Source organism: Nerophis ophidion, linkage group LG23, assembly GCF_033978795.1.
Source record: "Nerophis ophidion isolate RoL-2023_Sa linkage group LG23, RoL_Noph_v1.0, whole genome shotgun sequence".
In the NCBI taxonomy this organism is placed as follows: Eukaryota; Metazoa; Chordata; class Actinopteri; order Syngnathiformes; family Syngnathidae; genus Nerophis; species Nerophis ophidion.
In genome coordinates, this window is record NC_084633.1 from 31,402,601 (window position 1) to 31,426,281 (window position 23,681).

Sequence of the window (23,681 nt, forward strand, 5' to 3'; positions counted from 1 at the left end):
TGTTTAATAATAAAACCATTTTAAAAACAATTTAACTTTTACTAGTCAGTTGTGACTAGTTACTAGTCAGTTGTGCTCCTCTCTGAGCTGCCACCTTATCGTGGTAGAGGAGTTTGCGTGTCCCAATGATCCTAGGAGATATGTTGTCCTGGGGCTTTAGGCAAACAGGTTCTAGGTGAGGGATCAGACAAAGAGCAGTTCGAAGACCTTTATGAAGAAGAAAAAACATAGACCCAGATTTCCCCCGCCCGGACGCGGGTCACCGGGGCCTCCCTCTGGAGCCAGGCCCAGAGGTGGGGCACGATGGCGAGCGCCTGGTGGCCGGGCCTGTTCCCTTGGGGCCCGGCTGGGCACAGCCCGAAGAGGTAACGTGGGTCACCCCTCCAACGGGCTCACCACCCATAGCAGGGGCCATAGAGGTCAGGTGCAATGTGAGCTGGGCGGCAGCCGAAGGCAGGGCACTTGGCGGTCCGATCCTCGGCTACAGAAGCTAGCTCTTGGGACGTGGAACGTCACCTCACTGGGGGGGAAAGAGCCTGAGCTAGTGCGCGAAGTTGAGAAGTTCCGGCTGGATATAGTCGGACTCACTTCGACGCACAGCAAGGGCTCTGGAACCACTTCTCTCGAGAGGGACTGGACCCTCTTCCACTCTGGCGTTGCCGGCAGTGAGAGGCGACGGGCTGGGGTGGCAATTCTGGTTGCCCCCCGGCTCAAAGCCTGCACGTTGGAGTTTAACCCGGTGGACGAAAGGGTAGCCTCCCTCCGCCTTCGGGTGGGGGGACGGGTCCTGACTGTTGTTTGTGCTTATGCACCAAACAGCAGTTCAGAGTACCCACCCTTTTTGGGAGCACTCGAGGGAGTACTGGAAAGTGCTCCCCCGGGTGATTCCCTTGTCCTACTGGGGGACTTCAACGCTCACGTTGGCAACGACAGTGAAACCTGGAGAGGCGTGATTGGGAAGAATGGCCGCCCGGATCTGAACCCGAGTGGTGTTTTGTTATTGGACTTTTGTGCTCGTCACAGTTTGTCCATAACAAACACCATGTTCAAACATAAGGGTGTCCATATGTGCACTTGGCACCAGGACACCCTAGGCCGCAGTTCCATGATCAACTTTGTAGTTGTGTCATCGGATTTGCGGCCTTATGTTTTGGACACTCGGGTGAAGAGAGGGGCGGAGCTTTCTACCGATCACCACCTGGTGGTGAGTTGGCTGCGATGGTGGGGGAGGATGCCGGACAGACCTGGGAGGCCCAAACGCATTGTGAGGGTTTGCTGGGAACGTCTGGCAGAGTCTCCTGTCAGAGAAAGTTTCAATTCCCACCTCCGGAAGAACTTTGAACATGTCACGAGGGAGGTGCTGGACATTGAGTCCGAGTGGACCATGTTCCGCACCTCTATTGTCGAGGCGGCTGATCGGAGCTGTGGCCGCAAGGTAGTTGGTGCTTGTCGGGGCGGCAATCCTAAAACCCCTTGGTGGACACCAGCGGTGAGGGATGCCGTCAAGCTGAAGAAGGAGTCCTATCGGGTCCTTTTGGCTCATAGGACTCCGGAGGCAGTGGACAGGTACCGACAGGCCAAGCGGTGTGCAGCTTCAGCGGTTGCTGAGGCAAAAACTCGGACATGGGAGGAGTTCGGGGAAGCCATGGAAAACGACTTCCGGACGGCTTCGAAGCGATTCTGGACCACCATACGCCGCCTCAGGAAGGGGAAGGAGTGCACTATCAACACCGTGTATGGTGCGGATGGTGTTCTGCTGACCTCGACTGCAGATGTTGTGGATAGGTGGAATGAATACTTCGAAGACCTCCTCAATCCCACCAAAACGTCTTCCTATGAGGAAGCAGTGCCTGGGGAATCTGTGGTGGACTCTCCTATTTCTGGGGCTGAGGTCGCTGAGGTAGTTAAAAAGCTCCTCGGTGGCAAGGCCCCAGGGGTGGATGAGGCCCGCCCGGAGTTCCTTAAGGCTCTAGATGCTGTGGGGCTGTCTTGGTTGAAAAGACTCTGCAGCATCGCGTGGACATCGGGGGCGGTACCTCTGGATTGGCAGACCGGGGTGATGGTTCCTCTCTTTAAGAAGGGGGGCCGGAGGGTGTGTTCAAACTATCGTGGGATCACACTCCTCAGCCTTCCCGGTAAGGTTTATTCAGGTGTACTGGAGAGGAGGCTTCGCCGGATAGTCGAACCTCGGATTCAGGAGGAACAGTGTGGTTTTCGTCCTGGTCGTGGAACTGTGGACCAGCTCTATACTCTCCGCAGGGTTCTTGAGGGTGCATGGGAGTTTGCCCAACCAGTCTACATGTGCTTCGTGGACTTGGAGAAGGCATTCGACCGTGTCCCTCGGGAAGTCCTGTGGGGAGTGCTCAGAGAGTATAGGGTACCGGACTGTCTTATTGTGGCGGTGCGCTCCCTGTACGATCAGTGCCAGAGCTTGGTCCGTATTGCCGGCAGTAAGTCGAACACATTTCCAGTGAGGGTTGGACTCCGCCAAGGCTGTCCTTTGTCACCGATTCTGTTCATAACTTTTATGGACAGAATTTCTAGGCGCAGTGAAGGTGTTGAGGGGTTCCGGTTTGGTGACCGCGGGGTTAGGTCTCTGCTTTTTGCAGATGATGTGGTCCTGATGGCTTCATCTGACCGGGATCTTCAGATCTCACTGGATCGGTTCGCAGCCGAGTGTGAAGCGACCGGAATGAGAATCAGCACCTCCAAGTCCGAGTCCATGGTTCTCGCCCGGAAAAGGGTGGAATGCCATCTCCGGGTTGGGGAGGAGACCCTGCCCCAAGTGGAGGAGTTCAAGTACCTAGGAGTCTTGTTCACGAGTGGGGGAAGAGTGGATCGTGAGATCGACAGGCGGATCGGTGCGGCGTCTTCAGTAATGCGGACGTTGTACCGATCTGTTGTGGTGAAGAAGGAGCTGAGCCGGAAGGCAAAGCTCTCAATTTACCGGTCGATCCACGTTCCCATCCTCACCTATGGTCATGAGCTTTGGGTTATGACCGAAAGGATAAGATCACGGGTACAAGCGGCCGAAATGAGTTTCCTCCGCCGTGTGGCGGGGCTCTCCCTTAGAGATAGGGTGAGAAGCTCTGCCATCCGGGAGGAACTCAAAGTAAAGCCGCTGCTCCTCCACATCGAGAGGAGCCAGATGAGGTGGTTCGGGCATCTGGTCAGGATGCCACCCGAACGCCTCCCTAGGGAGGTGTTTAGGGCACGTCCAACCGGTAGGAGGCCACGGGGAAGACCCAGGACACGTTGGGAAGACTATGTCTCCCGGCTGGCCTGGGAACGCCTCGGGATCCCCCGGGAAGGGCTAGACGAAGTGGCTGGGGAGAGGGAAGTCTGGGTTTCTCTGCTTAGGCTGTTGCCCCCGCGACCCGACCTCGGATAAGCGGAAGAAGATGGATGGATGGATGGATGGTCAGTTGTTATATCTTTATTTCTTACACTTCTGAGTCTCATTTGCAAGTATTATATTTTAAACTGTAGATGCACTGGCCATTCCAAAACATTAGACGGCAGTAGTGTAAAAGCTACGGTGTGTTGTCTAGTCAGGAAGTTGCCTTTGCTATTAAGTTGAATGTGCCAGTCTAGTATTTTGTTGGGACCTACATAGTGGTTCATACTGTATGCGTTGTACCTATGGTCAAATTGCCATGAAAAATCATGTCGGCATTTTTTAGTATGTTACCTAATGTTTGTATCTGTTGCTGAATGAGAAGCAATATTATGCAACGCCTTGTGAATCATTACGACAGACAAGCTACATTAAAGATCTGTCTCAACTCAATATTGATATCGGTGCGATATAACCTATTAGCATGGATCAAAAACGTCTGATATTAAAGGGGAATTGCACTTTTTTAATGAATTTTGCCTGTGGTTCACAATCATAAGAGACAAGAAACACACACATTTTTATTTTTTTGAATTTTAAAGAAAATAAAAATAAAAATTTAAAAACGGTCCGAAGATGCGGCTAATGGGAGTAACGGTTGTAGCCGTCAAAGCCCTCTAAGAGAACTTCAAAACCCTCTATCAACGTTTTCTATACACACTGCAAATAAATCTATAATGTAGTAACAGACAAATTCATGACAATATGTAATATATACAATATTTGACACATTTTAATGAATGATTTCTTCAGCGCATTGATTTTTGTTTCCATTGCAACGCACGTCCGACTTCTTGAAACAAATGTGTGTCCTACTTGCGGAAACAAACGGGCGTGTGTGTTGTAATCACGGCAGAATCGATGACAAGACAACAAAGACGGCTATTTTCGGACAAATGAGGATTTACAAGCTCATATTTTTGAAGCTGAACATACTGAGGATAAACTACTACTAGTAGAAGCTGGCACAAAGGAAGGGTGCGTCTTTGGTGCAGACAGAAGCCGAGAGAGTGAGGTGAAAGTGACTTTTGACACTAGAAATGTAGAACTTGAAGCCAGGCTATTTCGACCTAAATGAAAAAAACGTCTCCGGCCAGCTGGACCAAACGCACAACTGTCCATCCGGTGAGTCACTTTAATATCGATCATGATACACGCAGCACGTCATGCATGTTAGTACAACTACAGTACATACGCTGTCTGGCTAGCTGTGTACAAACAAAACATTAAATGTGGGCTAATACTTTACAGGTACTGTAATTGGATTGTTCATGTTTTTCAATCAGTACAGATTGATGTTCTATCGCATTGTGTAACTCAAACCCGTAGAAGCAAACTTATCTCTTTCCGTTGTTAGCTTTCACAGCTAATACCGAAGCATGCTGATGTGTTACTACGCTAAAAAAAGAGTTCCAATACAATAACAATGTCACTACAGCTTGGTTATTATACAGGTTATGGAACGTAAATGAAGTATTGTTGACCGTTTTTGAATGCATTTAAAATGTTATTAAAAAAATGGATTGCTCCTATTAGCTGCATTGCTAGCCACCAATAATGAGCATATTCTTTTACACGTTATAATGCAAAGAAAACCCCCAAAAACTCTTGTCTTCTTGTCTTTCAGAAGGATCATGAATGATAGGCTAAATTTTAAAAAATTGCAGTTCCCTTTTAACCGCCGATATAAGCTGTCCATTCCAGGCTCCGCTCCAACAATTCTGTCAATCATTAATGGGAGCACAGGTGATCAAAAACAGTTGTGTACTGGAAGAAAGTAGCTTTAACATCAATAATACAAATCTTATATGGCTTATAATACAATACTTCTGAACTATATTTGATTAGTTTTAGCACAGGTTTATCAACCATGCGGCAGATTCAACCCGGCCTGCGAGATGAGTTTGCTTGTGTAAAATTGAGCTGCATTTTTATATTTAAAAAACTGCTTTTCTAATAGTGTCCATTGGATGTCACAATAGCAATTCTGTTAGGCAAGCAAATAGTTTATATCGGGGCGAGCAAGTATACTCAGCAAGAGGTCCTCCCCCTCGACCCAACGTAAAACAAACAGGAGTAAAATATACAATTGGTAACTTAACTGCATCAGACACTGCACATTGATATAGTTCTGTGGAAATGATTGTCTGCTATGCAAATTTATAGAAAGTCAAGAATGGAAATGACAAATGAACTAGTTGATACATTGAAGCGTTTTTATTTATGCTTGATTTTGTTTTTGTTGAATTCTAGATGGGCTGTGACTTAAAGTTTAAATTGTTTTGTAGAAACACACTAAGATTAAGTCTAAATTCATTGTGTTCTTAATGGTGTTTTTGAAACTCAGAATCTTTTGCTACCCCAAAGTCTTTTGTGAAGAGGATTATTTGAACATTTTCAGAATGTCCTTGTTGTATTTTGGGTCGAAGTAAAACAAAGAAAATCTGAAGTTGTTGTAGTTGTATTTTTAAGTTATTATGCCCTGATTTTACCTGTCCGGCCCACGTGAGAATAGATTTTCCTCCATGTGGACCCTAGGCTGAAATTTGTATAAAAATGCCCCCCCGCCCCTGCCCCCACATTATGTTCTGTATTATTTTCCCTTACTGTACCGTAAATCAGTGGTTCTCAAATGGGGGTACGCGTGCCCCTGGGGGTACTTGAAGGTATGCCAAAGGGTACGTGACATTTTATGAAAGTATTCTAAAAATAGCAACAATTCAAAAGTCCTTTATAAATATATTTATTAAATAATACTTCAACAAAATATGAATTTAAGTTTATAAACTGTGAAAAAAAATACAACAATGCAATATTCAGTGTTGACAGCTAGATTTTTTGTGGACATATTCCATAAATATTGATGTTAAAGATTTCTTTTTTTGTGAAGAAATTTTTAGAATTAAGTTCATGAATCCAGATGGATCTCTATTACAATCCCCAAAGAAGGCACTTTAAGTTGATGATTACTCCTATGTGTAGAAATCTTTATTTATAATTGAATCACTTGTTTATTTTTCAACAAGGTTTTAGTTATTTTTATATCTTTTTTTTCCAAATAGTTCAAGAAAGACCACGACAAATGAATATTTTGCACTCTTATACAACTTAATAGATCAGAAACTGATGACATAGTGCTGTATTTTACTTCTTTATCTAATTTTTTCAGCCAAAAATGCTTTGCTCTGATTAGGGGGTACTTGAATTAAAAAAATGTTCACAGGGGGTACATCAATGAAAAAAGGTTGAGAACCATTGCCGTAAATTAACCAAAACGTTTTTCCTACATCTTTTTACTTTACTGTCAGTATCGATGTAAAATGGATCTATAGAGACCCTGACTACTAATTTGTGCTGATATCTTATTGGATAGATATTGGTACCGGCTAATAATCAAGGCTGCGATATCGGTAATGTACAGGAAGTGAAAAATTTATATTAGATCATAGTGTTAACGATACCAATATTTTGGTACCAGTACTAAAATTATTCTGGTACTTTTGTAAATAAAGGGGAACCAAAAATGAATGGCATTATTGGCTTTATATTAACAAAAAAATCCTAAGGTACATTAAACATATGTTTCTTAATGCAGTTAAGTCCTTAAATAAAATAGTGAACATACAAGACAACTTGTCTTTTAGTAGTAAATAAACAAACTAAAACTCCTAATTAGTCCTCTGAGGTATGCAGTAACATATTGTGTCATTTATCATTCTATTATTTTGTCAGGATTATTAAGGACAAATGGTAGAAAATGAATTATTAATGTACTTGTTCATTTACTGTTAATATCTGCTTACTTTCTCTTTTAACATGTTCTAGCTACACTTGTGTTGAAATGTAATAATCACTTATTCTTCTGTTGTTTGATACTTTACATTAGTTTTGGATGATACCAAAAATTTTGGTACCAATCTGACACCAAGTAGTTACAGGATCATACATTGGTCATATTCAAAGTCCTCATGTGTCCAGGGACATATTTCCTGAGTTTATAAACATAATATACATTTTAAAAAAACCAAAGAAGATGTTGTGATGCCAAAAAATATCAACATAATCATAGTAGTAACGAGTAGATACGTGCCTTTACTTGATATCATTACAGTGGATGTTAGGTGTAGATCCACCATTGGCGTTTGTTTACATTTTGATGCCGATGAGCTACAGTGTGTAGTGACGCACGTTTAGCTACTCCTCGTCCTGCAGGGATGATACTTACTTTATTTGTGACCATGGAGGGTAGGATTTGTGATTTAGAAATAGCAAAAACACTGCTGACGGCGGATGGACGTTAGCCATGTCTTAAAACATCTCTTCCTGAGGGGATTTCAGTGTTATAACTTCACCTTTATCGTTAGTTTTTAGGCCACAGCGTGTCCATTCTTCCTTTTCTGTCTACACATTGTGTCTTCTTAAGTACTCTTTGATTGTGTGCCGCCGAACATGCTCATCTGCTCGTAAACCAGCAATGTCGCAACGTGACTTCGACGCGGGCACAGTAGGGTGCGGGACCGGTACTTTTTAAAGACGGTATCGTACCGAAAATTATTCATTAGTATCGCGGTACTACACTAATACGGGTAATCCCTACAACCATATTAGATAAACCCTTGTCTGTACCTACAAGATGGCCTACTTTTAACTGCTGCTATACAAAACGTGTTTTGCGAGTAAAGCTGAGGTGTTTACTCTAACTATTCAGTGTAAAAACAACTCAAAAACATATGAACTAAAAAAGTACAAAAAAATGATGTGATGTATATGCTGTGACAACCTGTTTGTATGTGTTGGCAGCTGTTCCAATCAGCCCATGAGGCATTGGCACACAATCTAACTTGATGAGATAGATCAAATTCCTCCACGTCAAATCAAGCATGCCTTCAGGGAGCGTGCTCTGAAAAAAAACTGGCTGAATATCAAATAATCGGATGGATCTTACAGTCTGACTCTCACGTGACTGATTAAAAAGTGAGTCTCCAAAACAATGTGCCGCTGCAAGGTTGTTGGGAAATTGGCATACATGTAACACAGACAAGACATGTTGCTTCATGTGAACTATTTGATGTCTGCTACTGTGTGGATTTTTTCATGTACAAACCCTGTTTCAAATGAGTTGGGAAATTGTGTTAGAAGTAAATATAAACTGAATACAATGATTTGCAAATCCTTTTCAGCCCATATTCAATAGAATGCACTACAAAGACCACATATTTGATGTTCAAACTCATAAACTTTTTTTTTTTTTGCAAATAATAATTAACTTAGAATTTCATGGCTGCAACACGTGCCAAAGTAGTTGGGAAAGGGCATGTTCACCACTGTTACATCACCTTTTCTTTTAACAATTCTCAATAAATGTTTGGGAACTGAGGAAACTAATTGTTGAAGCTTTGAAAGTGGAATTCTTTCCCATTCTTGTTTTGTATAGAGCTTCAGTCGTTCAACAGTCCGGGATCTCCGCTGTTGTATTTTATGCTTCATAATGCGCCACACATTTTCGGTGGGAGACAGGTCTGGATTGCAGGCGGGCCAGGAAAGTACCCGCACTCTTTTTTTTTACAAAGCCACGATGTTGTAACAAGTGCTGAACGTGGCTTAGCATTGTCTTGCTGAAATAAGCAGGGGCATCCATGAAAAACACGGCGCTTATATGGCAGCATATGTTGTTCCAAAACCTGTATGTACTTTTCAGCATTAATGGTGCCTTCACAGATGTGTAAGTTACCCATGCCTCTGGCATTAATGCACCCCCATACCATCACAGATATTGGCTTTTGAACTTTGCGTCGATAACAGTCTGGATGGTTCACTTCTCCTTTGGTCCAGATGACACGATGTCGAATATTTCCTAAAACAATTTGAAATGTGGACTCGTTAGACCACAGAACACTTTTCCACTTTGCATCAGTCCATCTTAGATGATCTTGGGCCCAGAGAAGCCGGTGGCGTTTCTGGATGTTGTTGATAAATGGCTTTCGCTTTGAATAGTAGAGCTTTAACTTGCACTTACAGATGAAGCGACAAACTGTATTTAGTGACAGTGGTTTTCTGAAGTGTTCCTGAGCCCATGTAGTGATATCCTTTAGAGATTGATGTCGGTTTTTGATACAGTGCCGTCTGAGGGATCGAAGGTCACGGCCATTCAATGTTGGTTTCCGGCCATGCCGCTTACGTGGAGTGATTTCTCCAGATCCTCTAAACCTTTTGATGATATTATGGACTGTAGATGTTGAAATCCCTAAATTTATTGCAATTGCACTTTGAGAAACGTAGTTCTTAAACTGTTTGACTATTTGCTCACGCAGTTGTGGACAAAGGGGGTGTCCTTCGCCCCATCTTTTCTTGTTAAAGACTGAGCATTTTTTGGGAAGCTGTTTTTATAACTGTTCCCCATTAGCCTGCAAACCTGTGGGATGTTCCAAATAAGTGTTTGACGAGCATTCCTCAACTTTATCAGTATTTATTGCCAACTTTCCCAACTTCTTTGTCACATGTTGCTGGCGTCAAATTCTAAAGTTATTGATTATTTGCAAAAAAAAAAAAATGTTTATCAGTTTGAACATCAAATATGTTGCCTTTGTAGCATATTCAACTGAATATGGGTTGAAAATGATTTGCAAATCATTGTATTCTGTTTAAATTTACATTTAACACAATTTCCCAACTCATATGGAAACGGGGTTTGTACATCTGGTGGAGTAGAAATCAGAAGTGTCTGTGAACTCACAGTCCATGGCCATGCCCACAGAGGTGCACTTTTTAAATCGGCACAGCTGGCACTGGTTGCGGGTGATCTTGTCGATGATGCAGCAGCCTTCATATTTGCACGTGTACGACGGGTGGAGGTTCTTCTGGATGGTTCGACGGAAGAAACCCTGTCAGCGCAAAACACAAAGAGGGAGAGACGGAAGACTGAGACATGGTGGGACAACATTAGCAGGAAATCCCGATGCAACACGCGCTGTGCGTAGGGCCCTGCGACCTGTGGGTGGGGGACGGTTTTTGCATGAAGAAGCGCATATAAAATGTCAAATAATGAATGATGGGGCGCTTCTAATGAAAGTTTAACATGAATATTTTAAATATAGTGGCCTCTATGGCGCACAACTCTAGTCCTTGTTTTGCAAGGCAGAGCTAGTGGATTTGAATCCCGATTGAAGTTGATTTAGGAAGGTTTAAAAACGCTTATTATGTTCATAACATTTTTTTGGGGGAAACCAAACTTTTTTTTTTCAAGGTTTCTCATTGTAATCCCATTAGGTTGAGTTTTTTCTTGCCCTGATGTGGCTTGTGTAGCCCTTTGAGACGCTGGTGATTTAGGGCTATATAAATAATCTTTGATTGATTGATTGATTTGATATGATTTTTAGGTAACACTTTAGTTTGGGGAACATATTCACCATTAATTAGTTGCTTATTAAAGTAACAAAGCCTTAATTGAGAGTTGTTTGGACACTAAGGGAACATATACGTAAGGGTTTGGGTTAGGGTTACTAATAAGCAATAATTCTGAGGTTACTGATGGAAGACTCTTAGTTAATGGCTTACAGGTTGTAGAATATGGACATGCAGAATAAGGAATTAATAAGTACTTAAAAATGACAAATTCAGAGCCAATATGTTACTAATTTGCATGTTAATTAGAAAACTAATTAATGGTGAATATATGTTCCCCCTACTTAAGTGTTACTATGTTAGTACTTAATTATTTAAAAAGGTATAACAGTGTTTCACATAACAAATACAATCCTTTCTAGGGCCCAGGTTTAGCTCGGGTACGCCGAAAAACGCCATTTCCAAACTCTGTCTTGGTTAAAGTACGGCAAAACATTGCGTTTATCAAACTAGTCTGTTCGCAGAGTCGCTGCTTTTCATTGAGCACGACTGCAAAATAAGCCATTATGAGGCCAAAGAAAGTTGCAAGTGACAACACTTTGGCAAAGACAGTGAGAAACACTTTTGAATTCAAGGAAGAACTCTGGTAACTCTGGCCAACTGCGCTCATTGTCTCGGCCAACAAAAGTCTTCAATTAAGGTATAAGTTAAGTTAAATGTTCATTTATTTTTTTTAATTAATCATAGAGTTCACATTGTTTCCTCTGTGTAAAACTACAATTATTCTCTTTAAAATTTGTATTATGTCCTACATTTTGGGTGCCTGGAATAGATCCATTTGATTTACTTTAACGGAAACTGTGGTCCCACGCTCATCATTTTAGCAAGAGTTAAAAAAAGAAGATACTTTACAGTTTTGTTATAACAGCTCTGCAGCAAAATGGGATTCAAACATGAGTCACCATGTACTCATCCAAAATATATTATTCACACCAATTTGGGCTCATCTTCCTGTCAAACTCACAAAAAAGCCAAACTTGACCAGCAAGAAGGCGGTTTTTGCAAAGGTCACAGAGTAAAATAGGATGTATGGATTATAGCAAAAACAACAAAAATTACCTTTTGTTAGTCACTGTAAAAAAAAGAAAAAGTCTTATTTCGGCATTTCAAAGCAACTGACTTTCCATGTGAGTCGAGCAGGATTGGCTCTGAATAAATCAATATTAAAAACATAGTCATAATTCAAAAAATTATTATCCACGCTTATTTTAGTCTTTGAAACCAATTATACTTCCAGTTCTAAATCGGACTACTTGCCACTGAGTTGGTTGCTGGCAATGTGATAGATTTGATAACAAGGCTTTTATTATCACTTTCAAGCACAGGAAATTACATTTTAGCTAATAGAAGAAGAGTTTTTTAACAAGACTAACAAGTCAGTTAGATGTAATTGAATCAAATCAATGGTCCTTTTCAATGTTTTCAATGTTTTATTTTGCAATGAGATTACAATTCCATGCAGTCAGGATTCCAGTGATTGTGTAGCTCAGGGGTGTCAAACGTGTTTTCATTGAGGGCCACATGGCTTCCCTCAGAGGGCCGCTTGTAACAGTGAATGTAAGAATATAAAAGTATAATCGCCTCATTATATTATTGCCTATGCATTTGGTTATTTGATTTGTGTACGTACAAATTGATGGATAACTTGCTTTGAAATCGTAAGTGAGGGCGACAAACTGATTTTTAATTTTTTATTTAAATTTTTTATTTTTATACGGTATATAATAAGTAGGGGTGCTAAAAAGTATTTTTATCACATTCAAATCTCGTTTTTTTTTAGTAATTTAATTTTTGGACGAATTAATAAAAAAACAAACATTTTTTAGGCCATCTCTATGCTTACTTGGTGCATGCACGTGTCATACATCAGCAACCAAATTTTTGTTGTTGTTGTTATTTAACACTACTTGAAATGATACAATTAACAATATTGCTAAATGCTTTGACATTTTTTCTCATTAAAAATATATTTTTAATTCCTTAAATTTTATTTTGTAATTAATAGTACTGTATTTTCCGGATTATAAATTGATACTTCTCCCTCACGCTTTGCCCCCAGCGGATTTTAAAACGGTCCAGCTAATTTATGGATTTTTCTTCACTAATGGCTATATAATATTTTAGCAAATAAGTTTTCATATTACACAAACAAAGACATTGGAAAGGGATGTTATCGTTTTTGCTTTGGCGCCATCTTTTGAACAGGCTCGCACAATGCAGGTGCTGTGGGTTAAAAATGTACTTCCTCTTTTGTGCCAGAAGTATATTGGTCCATAGGGTTAAGGATTCTTTTTTCATCCCTCCAAGCAACGTTTGTATATTTTACAACACAACTAAAACTATTTATACTTATTAACCGTCCCATGTGTAATGTCAGTAGGAAGGTTTTCATACATATTTTCACGTTCTATTGTAATGTAATCAAGCTAGCGTTGTTAGCATAAGTGAATATGCTAACACGTTACAAGAATCTGTGTTAGTATTATTACATATATAGAGAGTTAGCTTCTCAACTCGTGGGTCCATGACGATGACTTCTGTTTTTTTTGATCAGACATTTTACTGCCGTATGACAGGCACCGTTTGGAAACAATTAAGGTATGTAAATAAACATTTACAAAATCTTGCAAACCGGTGAATAGCTGCGGCTTATCGTCCGGTGCAGCTAATATGTATAAAAATGTTCATTTCTTCTAAAATTTGGTGGGTGCGGCTTAAATACCGCTGCGTTATATAGCCTGGAAAATACAGTATTTATATTGTATTAATTTTTATTTTTTATTTGATTCATTAATAAGGTTGAATAATATACGCTTTATGTTGAAAAGTGATCCAACCTGTAAGTCTACATCAGTGTAAGCGCTTTTCAGCAACAAGAAGAACACGTTGGATCAGGACTTGATAAGGTAGTCGACATAAATGGGTTGTTGACATAGGCGGGTTCAACTGTAATATATTTTGGGTGGCGGTATCTCAGTTAATAATAACATGACATGCAGCTAGCATTCGGAGATATGCGTGTCTTCCTCCTGACTACTGTTGTTGTGCCCTTCAGCAATGCAGCCACAATCTCCTCCTGAGGATATTGTATAGCCGATCACATGTTATCATGCATATCATCGCCTCAAAAACAAATGACTTCTATCACTTGCTTTACCCTCTCGGCTCCTAGAACATGTTCTTGACGTATGCCGTACCTTGCAGCCCTCGCACGTGATGCAGCGGTAGTGGTAGCCGGTCGCCTTGTCGCCACACACCACGCACGGCTCGTCCTTCTCCAGGTAGCTGGGGATGTACCCTGGAACAGAGATGCTAAGAGCTATAGGAGAGAAGGAGGAGGTTAAAGAGGAAGACGGGATGGGATGGAGAGACAGGTGAATATCGTAACACCAGGTAGTGTAGCGTAGGACATGAAGGGGAAGGATGAATTGGGATTCAAATGGCTATGGTCAAGTGGAGGGGCATCGTGTTAAAACAAAATGAAGCTACTTTGTCCCCCAGGGACTGTGAAATAGTATGTAAGTCATATCTCAAAGATCATCTCATGATCTTGTTTGAAAACATGTAGTTATCGCGGATTTCATATTGGGCATTTTGCTAGGTGAAAACTGACAATTAAATTTTATATTCTTTTAAATATTTATGTTTAATAGTAAGGCTGCTAATCTTTGGGTGTCCCACGATTCAATATCGATTGTTGGAGTCGCGATTCGATAATATATCGATTTTTTCGATTCAACGCGATTCTCGATTCAAAAACAATATTTTTCCGATTCAAAACGATTCTATATTAATTTAATACATAGGATTTCAGCAGGATTTACCCCAGTCTGCTGACATGCTAGCAGAGTAGTAGATTTGTGTAAAAAAAGCTTTTATAATTGTAAAGGACAATGTTTTATTAACTGATTGCAATAATGTAAATTTGTATTAACTATTAAACAAACCAAAAATAAGACTTATTTTATCTTTGTGAAAATATTGGACACAGTGTGTTGTCAAGCTTATGAGATGCGATGCAAGTGTGAGCCACTGTGACACTATTGTTCTTTTTTAAATTTATTTATAAATGTCTAATGATAATGTAAATGAGGGATTTTTAATCACTGATATGCAGAAATTATACCTAATATTGACACTGTTGTTGATAATATTCATTTTTGTTTCACTACTTTTGGTTTGTTCTGTGTCGTGTTTGTGTCTCCTCTCAATTGCTCTGTTTATTGCAGTTCTGAGTGTTGCTGGGTCAGGTTTGGTTTTGGAATTGGATTGCATTGTTATGGTATTGTGGTGTAGTGGTTTGTTGGATTGATAAAAAAAAAATCGATTTAAAAAAAAAAATTTGAATAGATTCTGAATCGCACAACGTATTCGAATCGATTTTTCCCCACACCCCTATTTAATAGCATGGGCTAATCTTCAGTGAGTCCAGTTTTATTCCGATTGTAGAACCGGCCTGCCTGATCAGTTTCTCCAGTCTGGAGCTGTCCTTAGATGTACTGCCCCCCCAGCACACTACGACGTAGTACAGAACACTGGCAACCCCAGACTGGTAGTACATCCACAAGAGTTTTTTACATATGTAATATCAGCAAAAACTATACAAAAATTTTGAAGCGGTTGCTTTAGGACATAATTCACCACACCTGTTTAATTGACTTTCTCATCATTTTTCACTGTCATTGTTGGATTGTGCATATAACAATGTTGTCCTTGGTTAGCATTCATATTTGCAGTTAAGAGTGAGTAATTCGGCACGGCCCCTTTAAGTGACCGTCAGGGGATTTTCCCAAAGGTGGGGGTTTGTTGTGGCCGCCATTTTGAGTCGCCGGATGTACGCAGTCATTCATTTTCGTCTTTGATGAATAAACTACGCACAGCTTTTTGTGTGTCAAAGATACTTCAAGTTGTCTTGCTTTCGCATTAAAAGAGCAACAATATTAAATTATATCAGCTTGCATTTAAAATCTCTAATACCAGCAGACCTGCAGCATGGTTACTAATATATAGCTCGACAGTCCGTGAACATCTAATTGTCCTCCAATAAGCACACAAGGTATTTTCTTGTATTTCCGCCAAGTCCTTTACAAAAGGTAAACATGGTAGGCTAAACTGTAAGCTACTAGGAAATAGCAGCTACTGTACACAGCAGCTAAGCACACAAGCTAAACATTGGGGATGGGTAACTTTCGCATTTGAACCGCTACGGAATCAATACGGGTAATACATTTTTGGTACTCAATAAATATTAATAGTTTAAAAATAAAATCTGATTTTCAAAGTAACATTTATATAACATGATTATGATAACTGTTGTCAAGTTGTGTCCATCTTAGTTGTAGTTTTCATTACCATGAATTGATTAACATGGACCCCGACTTAAACAAGTTGAAAAACTTATTCGGGTGTTACCATTTACTGGTCAATTGTACGGAATATGTACTGTACTGTGTAATGTACTAATACAAGTTTCAATCAATCAATCAAACCAGATTTGGAAGTGTTTGAATCGCCATGTGAAATCGCTAATGCTAATCAGTAGCATGTACAGTATAGGCCAAAAGTTTGGACACCTTCTCATTCAATGCGTTTTTATTTTCATGGCTATTTACATTGTAGATTGTCACTGAAGACATCAAAACTATGAATGAACACGTGGAGTTACGTACTTGACAAAAAAGGTGAAATAACTGAAAGCATGTTTTACATTTTAGTTAGTTTCTTCAAAATAGCTACCCGTTGCTCTGATTACTGCTGTAAGTGAAAACCATTTCAGGTGACTACCTCTTAAAGCTCATCAAGAGAATGCCAAGAGTGTGCGAAGCAGTAATCACAGCAAAGGGTGGCTATTTTGAAGAAACCAGAATATAAAACATGTTTTCAGTTATTTCACCTGTTTTTGTAAGTACATAACACATGTGTTCATTCATAGATTTGATGCCTTCAGTGACAATCTACAATGTAAATAGTCGTGAAAAAAAAAAAAAAAGCATTGAATGAGAAAGTGTGTCCCAACTTTTACACTGTTATAGGATATAAATATAGGACTTTCGTCATCATCTCCTCTCTGAGCTGCAACCTTATCGTGGTAGAGGAGTTTGCGTGTCCCAATGATCCTAGGAGCTATGTTGTCCGGGGGCATAAAGCCCCCTGGTAGGGTCTCCCAAGGCAAACAGGTTCTAGGTGAGGGATCAGACAAAGAGCAGCTCGAAGACCTTTATGAAGAAGAAAAATCATGGACCCAGATTTCCCTCGCCCGGACGCGGGTCACCGGGGCCCCCCTCTGGAGCCAGGCCCGGAGGTGGGGCACGATGGCGAGCGCCTGGTGGCCGGGCCTGTTCCCATGGGGCCCGGCCGGGCACAGCCCGAAGAGGCAACGTGGGTCACCCCTCCAATGGGCTCACCACCCATAGCAGGGGCCATAGAGGTCGGGTGCATTGTGAGCTGGGCGACAGCCGAAGGCAGGGCACTTGGCGGTCCGATCCTCGGCTACAGAAGCTAGCTCTTGGGACGTGGAACGTCACGTCACTGGGGGGGAAAGAGCCTGAGCTAGTGCGCGAAGTCGAGAAATTCCGGCTGGATATAGTCGGACTCACTTCGACGCACAGCAAGGGCTCTGGAACCACTTCTCTCGAGAGGGATTGGACCCTCTTCCACTCTGGCGTTGCCGGCAGTGAGAGGCGACGGGCTGGGGTGGCAATTCTTGTTTCCCCCCGGCTCAAAGCCTGTATGTTGGAGTTCAACCCGGTGGACGAAAGGGTAGCCTCCCTCCGCCTTCGGGTGGGGGGACGGGTCCTGACTGTTGTTTGTGCTTACGCACCAAACAGCAGTTCAGAGTACCCACCCTTTTTGGGCACACTCGAGGGAGTACTGGAAAGTGCTCCCCCGGGTGATTCCCTTGTCCTACTGGGAGACTTCAACGCTCACGTTGGCAACGACAGTGAAACCTGGAGAGGCGTGATTGGGAAGAATGGCCGCCCGGATCTGAACCCGAGTGGTGTTTTGTTATTGGACTTTTGTGCTCGTCACAGTTTGTCCATAACAAACACCATGTTCAAACATAAGGGTGTCCATATGTGCACTTGGCACCAGGACACCCTAGGCCGCAGTTCCATGATCGACTTTGTAGTTGTGTCATCGGATTTGCGGCCTCATGTTTTGGACACTCGGGTGAATAGAGGGGCGGAGCTTTCTACCGATCACCCCCTGGTGGTGAGTTGGCTGCGATGGTGGGGGAGGATGCCAGACAGACCTGGGAGGCCCAAACGCATTGTGAGGGTCTGCTGGGAACGTCTGGCAGAGTCTCCTGTCAGACAAAGTTTCAATTCCCACCTCCGGAAGAACTTTGAACATGTCACGAGGGAGGTGCTGGACATTGAGTCCGAGTGGACCATGTTCCGCACCTCTATTGTCGAGGCGGCAGAACGGAGCTGTGGGCGCAAGGTAGTTGGTGCCTGTCGGGGCGGCAATCCTAAAACCCCTTGGTGGACACCAGCGGTGAGGGATGCCGTCAAGCTGAAGAAGGAGTCCTATAGGGTCCTTTTGGCTCATAGGACTCCGGAGGCAGTGAACAGGTACCGACAGGCCAAGCGGTGTGCAGCTTCAGCGGTCGCGAAGGCAAAAACTCGGACATGGGAAGAGTTCGGGGAAGCCATGGAAAACGACTTCCGGACGGCTTCGAAGCGATTCTGGACCACCGTCCGCCGCCTCAGGAAGGGGAAGCAGTGCACTATCAACACCGTGTATGGTGCGGATGGTGTTCTGCTGACCTCGACTGCGGATGTTGTGGATAGGTGGAAGGAATACTTCGAAGACCTCCTCAATCCCACCAACACGTCTTCCTATGAGGAAGCAGTGCCTGGGGAATCTGTGGTGGACTCTCCTATTTCTGGGGCTGAGGTCGCTGAGGTAGTTAAAAAGCTCCTCGGTGGCAAGGCCCCAGGGGTGGATGAGGCCCGCCCGGAGTTCCTTAAGGCTCTGGATGCTGTGGGGCTGTCTTGGTTGACAAGACTTTGCAGCATCGCGTGGACATCGGGGGCGGTACCTCTGGATTGGCAGACCGGGGTGGTGGTTCCTCTCTTTAAGAAGGGGGACCGGAGGGTGTGTTCCAACTATCGTGGGATCACACTCCTCAGCCTTCCCGGTAAGGTTTATTCAGGTGTACTGGAGAGGAGGCTACGTCGGATAGTCGAACCTCGGATTCAGGAGGAACAGTGTGGTTTTCGTCCTGGTCGTGGAACTGTGGACCAGCTCTATACCCTCGGCAGGGTTCTTGAGGGTGCATGGGAGTTTTCCCAACCAGTCTACATGTGCTTTGTGGACTTGGAGAAGGCATTCGACCGTGTCCCTCGGGAAGTCCTGTGGGGAGTGCTCAGAGAGTATGGGGTATCGGACTGTCTTATTGTGGCGGTCCGTTCCCTGTACGATCAGTGCCAGAGCTTGGTCCGCATTGCCGGCAGTAAGTCGAACACATTTCCAGTGAGGGTTGGACTCCGCCAAGGCTGTCCTTTGTCACCGATTCTGTTCATAACTTTTATGGACAGAATTTCTAGGCGCAGTAAAGGCGTTGAGGGGTTCCGGTTTGGTAACTGCAGGATTAGGTCTCTGCTTTTTGCAGATGATGTGGTCCTGATGGCTTCATCTGACCGGGATCTTCAGCTCTCGCTGGATCGGTTCGCAGCCGAGTGTGAAGCGACCGGAATGAGAATCAGCACCTCCAAGTCCGAGTCCATGGTTCTCGCCCGGAAAAGGGTGGAGTGCCATCTCCGGGTTGGGGAGGAGACCCTGCCCCAAGTGGAGGAGTTCAAGTACCTAGGAGTCTTGTTCACGAGTGAGGGAAGAGTGGATCGTGAGATCGACAGGCGGATTGGTGCGGCGTCTTCAGTAATGCGGACGTTGTACCGATCCGTTGTGGTGAAGAAGGAGCTGAGCCGGAAGGCAAAGCTCTCAATTTACCGGTCGATCTACGTTCCCATCCTCACCTATGGTCATGAGCTTTGGGTCATGACCGAAAGGATAAGATCACGGGTACAAGCGGCCGAAATGAGTTTCCTCCGCCGTGTGGCGGGGCTCTCCCTTAGAGATAGGGTGAGAAGCTCAGCCATCCGGGAGGGACTCAAAGTAAAGCCGCTGCTCCTTCACATCGAGAGGAGCCAGATGAGGTGGTTCGGGCATCTGGTCAGGATGCCACCCGAACGCCTCCCTAGGGAGGTGTTTAGGGCACGTCCAACCGGTAGGAGGCCACGGGGAAGACCCAGGACACGTTGGGAAGACTATGTCTCCCGGCTGGCCTGGGAACGCCTCGGGATCCCCCGGGAAGAGCTAGACGAAGTGGCTGGGGAGAGGGAAGTCTGGGTTTCCCTGCTTAGGCTGTTGCCCCCGCGACCCGACCTCGGATAAGCGGAAGATGATGGATGGATGGATGGATGATGGATGGACTTTCGTCATTTTGGAAAAGTGGCGCTTCACTTAACGTTTGAGCATTTTCTATCAGGTGTGCTTGCTTTGTTGGCATGAAAAATTGTAACATTACCTAGAGACAATTTGACTGAGTCGATCTGTGCCTTTAAAAGTACAGAATTCAGTAGTACTCAGCCCTCCTAGACACATTTGTCCTTATTTAAACTATATTGCAGGCTAAAACATTAAATTTGTCAATGAAAACAAATATAAAATAAGTACTACTTACAGATGGTCTCCAAGCAGAAGCGTATTAGAAAGTATCCAGTAACAAATGTAAACGTATTATTCAATTTACTATGTCATGAGCCTAATTTAATGAATTATTGTGGCCATTAGGTGTCACTTAAAAAAATTACCACTGACTTCAATTTAAAGACAGTATTAGTCCAGTTAATAAATAGGTTAATGTTGTCCATGCCTGCCTTGTTCTCTTTTTAAGTACTTTAGGTTCATTAAGCCTTTTCTATCATTCCTCACTAGAAAGTAATACAAGTACAGAAGGTGAGGCCTCATTTCTGGGTGGATGTCGCCTGAGAGGGAGGGAGGGGTGGGGTTAATCATTTGGCCATGCAGTCTGCTGAAAATTATGGAATGCACCACTCTACATAGCAACTGACGAGGTGGTTAAAGTTGGAATTACCACAAAATACATTTTAAGATATTCAACACTGCTGCAATCTGTGTGGAAAGTGCACTCCCTAATTCCTCACGTTTCATGTGTATACCCTTCCTGCTGTATGTATGATTCATGCTGATATCGTATCGCATTGATACCGGTATCAACCAATAATCAAATCAGTATCATATCGGAAGTGAAAAAGTGATCACCCCCTGTTGTATTGAGTTCAATAGACATAATCACATCCTATTAGTGACTGAACCAACAGCGCCTCTGCTGGTTGCAAAGTTTTAAAGTCCACTCGACCTCAATTGCTTCAAGTTAATAAACCGAATCAAACTAATTAAAAAAAAAACATTGATTGATTCGTTGTTTTGGATTCACAACCTGAATTTGATTGACTGTTTTTTTTTTTTTTTACTGCATCTCTTTTGAGTTTTGAGTTTTTTTTATAGTACAGTTCTGTCTCGCTACATTGCACTTTGAGTTTGAGGATTTTTATTTTTTTAATTTACATATTCTATACATTTTTGGCCTACATTATTCATTTTTTAGCATTAAAGTGGCCAAATAAAGGAAAATGATCAACACTGCAATAGTTCTGAGCACGAGATGAGACCAAACCAATAAGAGCATGCTGTTCAGTATCGTGGCCACTGATTGGCTCTGCCTTAGACAGCATTACTATTTTAGATTCAATAAGTGTAAAGGATTTAACGAATGTGGGTGTTATTGCACGCCAGAGGGCTCTCATAATGTAAAAAAACATATGAAGAAGATGGTAAACAGGTTTTTTTTTTATGCTGTAGCAATGAAAAAAATCAAATTTATGAATATTCATACCTACGTAGTGAAAATCAATTTTCCACGGTCAGACCTGGAGCCAATTCACAGCAATAAACGAGGGTTTACTGTACACGCCTTGCACATTAAGGCATGTTATTAATATGCAGCCATGCTGTCAAGACAGGTGGAGAGGAACTCAGCAATACACATCTTGAGCTGGCTGACACAACATTAGCGGTTGTCAACATAACCAAAACCGAAAGAAGCCACACTGCAAAAACTGAAATCTAAGTAAGATTAAATATCTCGAGTAAGGGTGATATTTGCTTATTTTCTCTCCGATTAGATCATTCTTCTCACTAAGCAGATTTTATGTTAATAGTGTTTTACTTATTTTAAGGGTTTTGGTCCTAAATGATCTCAGTAAGATATCACAGCTTGTTGCTGAGATTTGATGATGTAGATTGAGTAAAACATGCTTGAAACTAGAATATCAAATGTTGCAAAAACTATTTTTTAAAAGTAATAATTTCTTATTTCAAGCATGAAAAAAAAAATCATGACTTTGACACAATTGTGTCTCATATTAAAACAGATGACAGCCAAATGGACTTTGCTGTTTTATTTTCAATGAAACAATAGAAAATACATACTCATATAGTAGTACAGTTATTAGTGAGAATATACTTATTTGAAGGTATTTTTGGGTTCATTGAGGTTAGTTAATTTAACTTATTATGGAAAGGCTTGCCAAGCCATTTTTTTTGTTCTATTGGCAGATACTTTTGCTTAGTTCAAATAAAATACCCCTATTTTTTTTTCTTGTTTTTGAACGCTGACTTTTTGCAGTGCAGTGCTTAGACACTTCTAAAAGACTGGGTGATAAAGATTATTGTGATTGTCGACATGGTTTTCCTCCTTTAGTGCACTTTGACGACCATTTAAACATGCCTTCCTCAAGCAATGGAAATACTTAACACTGATCTGAAGATCTGGTTCGTTTGCTTAAAAGTGTGTTTTATTCATCAAAAATATTTGGAAGTCCGGGTAGAGTTTTTATACGTTGTGGATTCATCCATTTTCTACAACTTGTCCCTCTCGGGGTCGCGGGAGCTTATCATTTTATGAAAATATATCAAAACAGATCTCAATAAATGAAGTTGTGGAGCAGTAGGTAGTGGGGCCATCGTGAAACTTCAGGGTTCCTGGGTCAATTCCAGCTTCTGCCATCCTAGTCACTGCTGTTGCTCCCAGTGCCACCCACACGGCTATAAGTGACGCCTTCTACCACCAAGCTTCAATGTATGGTGTTCTCATTATAAAGGAAGAAATTTGGGGAAAAATAACTATAAATATTTCTTTATTTGAGACTATTAAATATTTGCATTTTAACCTAATGGAAAGTGGTTTATTTCAATTAATTGTGGGGTTTCCTTTCAATCAAAAAATATGATGACAAACATCCTAATAAATCTTTGTAAAAAACTAAAACAAATGTATATCAATTCACAGTTTTTTCCTGGACACGTGTCATTTGTTTAAACAGCCAAACTATTTTGCAGGCACCATCACAAAAAACGTTATTAATTGTTCACATTCAAACATTATAAAGTAACATTCTAAACAATCTTACAAGTATACTCATACGTTAATCATTATAAACTTTAATTATAAGTTTAAAAAACGCCTTTGTTAATCGTGCCATTAAACTGTGTAACAAGGAGGGAGGGGAGGGCAAAAGAGAATTTTATATATATATATATATATACATGTATATATATATATATACATGTATATATATATATAAACATAGACATACACGTATATATATATATATACACACACACACACACACACACACACACACACACTATTTTTTGTACTATAAGTCGCAGTTTTTTTCATAGTTTGGCCGGGGGTGCGACTTATACTCAGGAGCGACTTATGTGTGAAATTATTAACACATTACTGTAAAATATCAAATAATATTATTTAGCTCATTCACATAAGAGACTA

The 23,681-nt window shown here is 41.9% G+C and overlaps 1 protein-coding gene across 5 annotated transcripts in view; it reads right to left on the reverse strand.

Moving 5' to 3' along the window:
• LOC133541069 (thyroid hormone receptor alpha) overlaps positions 1–23,681 on the reverse strand; it is a 303,323-nt gene that overhangs the window by 20,400 nt on the left and 259,242 nt on the right. For 3 of the 5 annotated variants that reach the window (XM_061884146.1, XM_061884147.1, XM_061884150.1), the window contains 2 exons: positions 13,996–14,117; positions 10,131–10,278 (listed from right to left, as the gene is read on the reverse strand). In XM_061884146.1, the coding sequence (XP_061740130.1) occupies positions 10,131–10,278; positions 13,996–14,117 (270 nt within the window). The remainder of the gene's footprint in view (positions 1–10,130; positions 10,279–13,995; positions 14,118–23,681) is intronic. The other 2 variants (XM_061884148.1, XM_061884151.1) reach the window with 1 other exon arrangement.